The 6,000-nt window shown below is 46.6% G+C and overlaps 1 protein-coding gene across 1 annotated transcript; it reads left to right on the top strand.

The window, feature by feature from the left end:
- Positions 1-3,584, top strand: LOC131696836 (reticulon-4 receptor-like 2; the record flags this gene model as incomplete). Its single annotated transcript, XM_059005890.1, has 3 exons — positions 1-219; positions 699-956; positions 2,668-3,584. Coding segments are annotated over 3 exons (1,308 nt in total), but the record flags the coding sequence as incomplete, so codon positions are not given.
- Positions 3,585-6,000: the final 2,416 nt, after the last annotated feature.

The following is a 6,000-nucleotide window of genomic DNA, read 5'->3' as shown; positions in this document are numbered from 1 at the left end:
TCTGTCTGGCTGTTGCTCTGGCTGGCAGTCTGCTCCCCTAGCCCTGCCTATTCCTGCCCCAGGCTGTGTGTCTGTTACCCCTCCCCGATGATGGTCAGCTGCCAGTCTCAGAACTTCTCGGCGGTGCCGGCCGGCATTCCCTATGACAGCCAGAGAGTATTCCTCCAAAACAACCGCATCACAGAGCTGCAGGCAGAGTCCTTCGGCTTCCAGACACAGGTACCGTCTTGCCCTGTTCACACTTCACATTTATGGGTAACCCCCTTTTCTCCCCCAATTTATAAATTGTTTTTAAGACTATGTCTGCCTCACCACTGCTGCTGCTGCTGCGATCTCCCCCGCAGTGACTCCTTCTCGGCTGGGAGAGGCTGGAGATAGACAAACGCACTCAAGCTTTTGTCCTCCGAAACAACAACGTGCAAGCCCACACAATAATCTAAATGTAATTCAATTACATACTTATTTTGTTCATATATGCAGTCTTTTACAGAGTTTTTTAAACATACATATATAATTACAGGAAGGTAGGATGTTGGAGACAAATAGAAAATGTATGGGGGGGTCCATCTTTTAAGAGACACTATTTGACTGTCCCTTGAGTGCAGGTCTCTTAATACATGTTTGACTGTAACTTGAAATTGAGCTTGAAAATGATCTTCCTCTCTCTCCCCCACCTCTCTCTCTCTCCCTCTCATCAGGTCCTGTGGCTCTACTCCAACAACATCAGCTCCATCAAACCCGATTCCTTCAGCGACATGCGAGATCTGGAGGAGCTGGACCTGGGGGATAACCCCTCCCTGCGCACCCTCCATCCTGACTCCTTCCGGGGGCTGGACAAGCTGCAGAGCCTGCACATATACCGCTGCCAGCTGGGGACCCTGCCCGGAAACATCTTCAAAAAACTCTACAGCCTGCAGTTCCTTTACCTGCAGGACAACCTGCTGCAACACATCCAGGTGAGAGAGAGACAGAGAGAGAGAGAGAGAGAGAGAGATTACAAAGAAAAACACCAAACAATGCATGCAGGGCTGAATTAGGCCTTTATCCATTGATTATTAACATCCAAAAAAGAGCATTAAAATACTGGATTCATCTAAAAACTAGTGATCCAAACTCACTCCATCATAAAGCCCTGCAATACCAAGAGCTCAGCCCAGAAAAGAGTCCCCTCAGCCAGCTGGTCCTGAAGCTCACTGAGCTGAGCAACACTGACATCAGTCAGCTTCAGGACAGCACTGCAAAAACAATTCCAATTAGTGTAAACCAAATTATAAAACACCTGAAACACTCCTATCTGGACCATTGGGATACAAATACTAAAACACAAAACAAACTAGAGTGCTATCGGACCCTAAATAGAAATTACACCCTGGCAGAATACCTGGTAACTGTCAGAAACACAAAGCAGAGGCAGATCCTGACCAAATACCGGCTCAGTGACCACAACCTGGCCATTGAAAAAGGCCGACAGAGGCAAACCTGGCTGGCCAGGGAGAACAGGCACTGTGGTCACTGTGAGACAGGAGAGGTCGAGACAGAGATTCACTTCCTGACACACTGTGAAAAATATAAAAACATAAGGGACATTTTCTTCCCCAAATTCTGTGATTTAGTCCCAGAATTCCCAAAAATGTGTGATACCCAGAAGCTGTCAATCCTGCTGGGGGAAGACAAACACACAGCCAGACTGGCTGGTCAATACGTGGAGACCTGTCATAGCCTGAGGGACAGACCGTGAACACGTCACACTAGAGAGGGAAAAGAGAGAGGGAGGGAGGGAGGGATTCTGTTTAATATAGAAAGAGGGAGGGAGGGAGGGAGGGGGTATTGTATAATTGAGGGAGGGGGGATTCTGTTTAATATAGAGGGGGGAAGGGGGTACTGTTTGATATAGAGGGGAAGGGAGGGATTCTGTTTACTGTATTAATATAGAAGGAGGAGGGATACTGTTAGTATTAAGAAAAATTCTTTGTCTGTATATTTGAGTTGGTTATGCCATGTATGTGCTTTGGCAACACAATTATTTTTATTGTCATGCCAATAAAGCCAATTTGAATTGAATTGAATTGAATTGAGAGAGAGAGAGAGAGAGAGAGAGAGAGAGAGAGAGAGAGAGAGAGAGAGAGAGAGAGAGAGAGAGAGAGAGAGAGACCTCCTATCTAATACAGTGCGCCTCCAACCCTGCTCCTGGAGCCCCCCCCCCCATCCTATCTAATACAGTGCATCTCCAACCCTGCTCCTGGAGCCCCCCCCCATCCCCCCCCATCCTATCTAATACAGTGTGTCTCCAACCCTGCTCCCGGAGAGCCCCCTCTATCCTATCTAATACAGTGTGTCTCAATCCTGCTCCTGGAGAGCCCCCTCTATCCTATCTAATAGAGTGTGTCTCCAACCCTGCTCCTGGAGAGCCCCCTCTATCCTATCTAATACAGTGTGTCTCAATCCTGCTCCTGGAGAGCCCCCTCTATCCTATCTAATACAGTCTGTCTCAACCCTGCTCCTGGGGGGGAAGGGGTGACAGGAGGCAGATACATACAGGAGAGCTATAACACAAATAATTTTAATTATATAATTTAACATACAACTTTTTGGTAGTACTGAATTTTCATGTGCCAAATATCAATCTCTGTCCCTCCCCTTCCCCCTCCCTCTCTCTCCCCCTCTCAGGACAATCTCTTCTCAGACCTGGTGAATCTCACTCACCTCTTCCTCCACGGCAACCAAATCCGAGTCCTGTCTGAAAATGTCTTCAGAGGGCTGGTCAACCTGGACAGGCTCCTCCTCCACGAGAACCGAGTGCGACAGGTCAACCGCAAAGCCTTCAGGGACCTGGGTCACCTCACCACCCTCTTCCTCTTCAACAACGCCCTAACAGACCTCCCTGCTTCGGCCCTCTCCGATCTCTCATCCCTGCAGTTCCTCAGACTCAACGGAAACCCCTGGAGCTGCTCCTGCCAGGCCCGCCCTCTCTGGGAATGGTTCCGTCAGGTCCGGATCTCCAGCTCCGAGCTCCTCTGCGCCGGTCCCGAGGAGAGGAAAGGTCTAGATTTGAGGTTCTTGAGAGAAATCGATTTCGCTCCCTGCCCCATGATGCCTTACTATCCGAGAGCCCGCGTCACTTACACCTTCAGCACCAGAACGAGATGGTGGTTCCCCAAATCGGGCAAGGCAAGCGGGGGGAATTCGGACAAATCTAAAGGCTTGGATGGAAAGAAAGGACAACAGCAAGACAACAGTTACATCAGTCCAGATAAAAGTCAAACCAAAAGTTACGAAGCTGAGTCCACATTGACGAAAGTTAAAGAGCAAGACTACTGGGAGAAATATGAAAACGAAGACTCCACTATTCGTTGTTACAAGTTGGATTGTTTGAAAGAAGCAAACGGGAAGTCCAGAGGCGTTTGTCCAGAAGCGTCCCTCTTTCTCCTCTCTCTCTCCCTCACTCTCACCCTCTCCCTCTCTCTCACCCTTCACTTTCTTTTTCCTGAAACCATGTGAAGAGCATTTGTGAATTTCCCCTTAAAGTCTATATTGAAAAGATATTACGATTCAATTACTGCTCTGCAGTGTTGAGTTTCCTATAGACCAGCTCTGCTCTGAAACTGCTGTGTGATAATGAGTCTTATTAAAACTGCTGTGCGATAATGAGTCTTATTAAAACTGCTGTGCGATAATGAGTCTTATTGAAACTGCTGTGCAATAGGGAGTCTCATTGAAACTGCTGTGTGATAGGGAGTCTTATTGAAACTGCTGTGCAATAGGGAGTCTCATTGAAACTGCTGTGTGATAGGGAGTCTCATTGAAACTGCTGTGCGATAGGGAGTCTTATTGAAACTGCTGTGCGATAATGAGTCTTATTAAAACTGCTGTGTGATAATGAGTCTCATTAAAACTGCTGTGTGATAGGGAGTCTTATTGAAACTGCTGTGCAATAGGGAGTCTTATTGAAACTGCTGTGCAATAGGGAGTCTTATTGAAACTGCTGTGCGATAGGGAGTCTTATTGAAACTGCTGTGCGATAGGGAGTCTTATTGAAACTGCTGTGCAATAGGGAGTCTCATTAAAACAGCTGTGCAAAAGGGAGTCTTATTAAAACTGCTCTGTAATAGGGAGTCTTACTGAAACTGCTGTGCGATAGGGAGTCTTATTGAAACTGCTGTGCGATAATGAGTCTTATTAAAACTGCTGTGTGATAACGAGTCTTATTGAAACTGCTGTGCAATAGGGAGTCTTATTGAAACTGCTGTGCAATAGGGAGTCTTATTGAAACTGCTGTGCAATAGGGAGTCTTATTGAAACTGCTGTGCGATAGGGAGTCTTATTGAAACTGCTGTGCGATAGGGAGTCTTATTGAAACTGCTGTGCGATAGGGAGTCTCATTGAAACTGCTGTGCAATAGGGAGTCTCATTGAAACTGCTGTGTGACAGGGGGTCTTATTGAAACTGCTGTGCAATAGGGAGTCTCATTGAAACTGCTGTGAAATAGGATGAGTCTCATTGAAACTGCTGTGTGACAGGGGGTCTTATTGAAACTGCTGTGCAATAGGGAGTCTTATTGAAACTGCTGTGAAATAGGGAGTCTCATTGAAACTGCTGTGTGATAGGGAGTCTTATTGAAACTGCTGTGTGATAGGGAGTCTTATTGAAAATGCTGTGTAATAGGGAGTCTCATTGAAACTGCTGTGCGATAGGGAGTCTCATTGAAAGTGTTTGAGAGAGACCCAGGGAAAGCACTGTTTTAAAAGGAACTAATCTAAAAAGTTATATAAAAAATGAAATGTTGTCTTTCCTATAGACTCGCTCTGTACAGCTCTGCAGTGTTGATCTGTCTTTCCTTTTAACCTGCTCTGTACAGCTCTGCAGTGTTGAGTTTCCTATAGACCTGCTCTGTGCAGCTCTGCAGTGTTGAGTTTCCTATAGACCTGCTCTGTGCAGCTCTGCAGTGTTGAGTTTCCTATAGACCTGCTCTGTGCAGCTCTGCAGTGTTGAGTTTCCTATAGACCTGCTCTGTGCAGCTCTGCAGTGTTGAGTTTCCTATAGACCTGCACTGTGCAGCTCTGCAGTGTTGAGTTTCCTATAGACCTGCTCTGTGCAGCTCTGCAGTGTTGAGTTTCCTATAGACCTGCTCTGTGCAGCTCTGCAGTGTCGAGTTTCCTATAGACCTGCTCTGTGCAGCTCTGCAGTGTTGAGTTTCCTATAGACCTTCACTGTGCTGCTCTGCAGTGTTGAGTTTCCTATAGACCTGCTCTGTGCAGCTCTGCAGTGTTGAGTTTCCTATAGAACTGCTCTGTGCAGCTCTGCAGTGTTGAGTTTCCTATAGACCTGCTCTGTGCAGCTCTGCCGTCTTGAGTTTCCTATAGACCTGCTCTGTGCAGCTCTGCAGTGTTGAGTTTCCTATAGACCTGCTCTGTGCAGCTCTGCAGTGTTGAGTTTCCTATAGACCTGCTCTGTGCAGCTCTGCAGTGTTGAGTTTCCTATAGACCTGCTCTGTGCAGCTCTGCAGTGTTGAGTTTCCTATAGACCTGCTCTGTGCAGCTCTGCCGTCTTGAGTTTCCTATAGACCTGCTCTGTGCAGCTCTGCAGTGTTGAGTTTCCTATAGAACTGCTCTGTGCAGCTCTGCAGTGTTGAGTTTCATATAGACCTGCTCTGTGCAGCTCTGCAGTGTTGAGTTTCCTATAGACCTGCTCTGTGCAGCTCTGCCGTCTTGAGTTTCCTATAGACCTGCTCTGTGCAGCTCTGCAGTGTTGAGTTTCCTATAGAACTGCTCTGTGCAGCTCTGCAGTGTTGAGTTTCCTACAGACCTGCTCTGTGCAGCTCTGTTCATAATGAATTACAAATTACACTTCTTTTAAAGTGTTTTGCCTTTTTTTCCCAGTTTTATGTCTCTCTCTCTCTCTCTCTCTCTCTCTCTCTCTCTCTCTCTCTCTTTGACTTTCTTAATTGCTATGAAAATCACTACAAAATATTCTGCAACTGTTTTAAGATGTTTACAGATTATA

Source organism: Acipenser ruthenus, chromosome 32, assembly GCF_902713425.1.
Source record: "Acipenser ruthenus chromosome 32, fAciRut3.2 maternal haplotype, whole genome shotgun sequence".
NCBI lineage: Eukaryota > Metazoa > Chordata > Actinopteri > Acipenseriformes > Acipenseridae > Acipenser > Acipenser ruthenus.
Note: the sequence above shows the minus strand (reverse complement) of the source record. Positions and strands in the feature narration are given on the sequence as shown.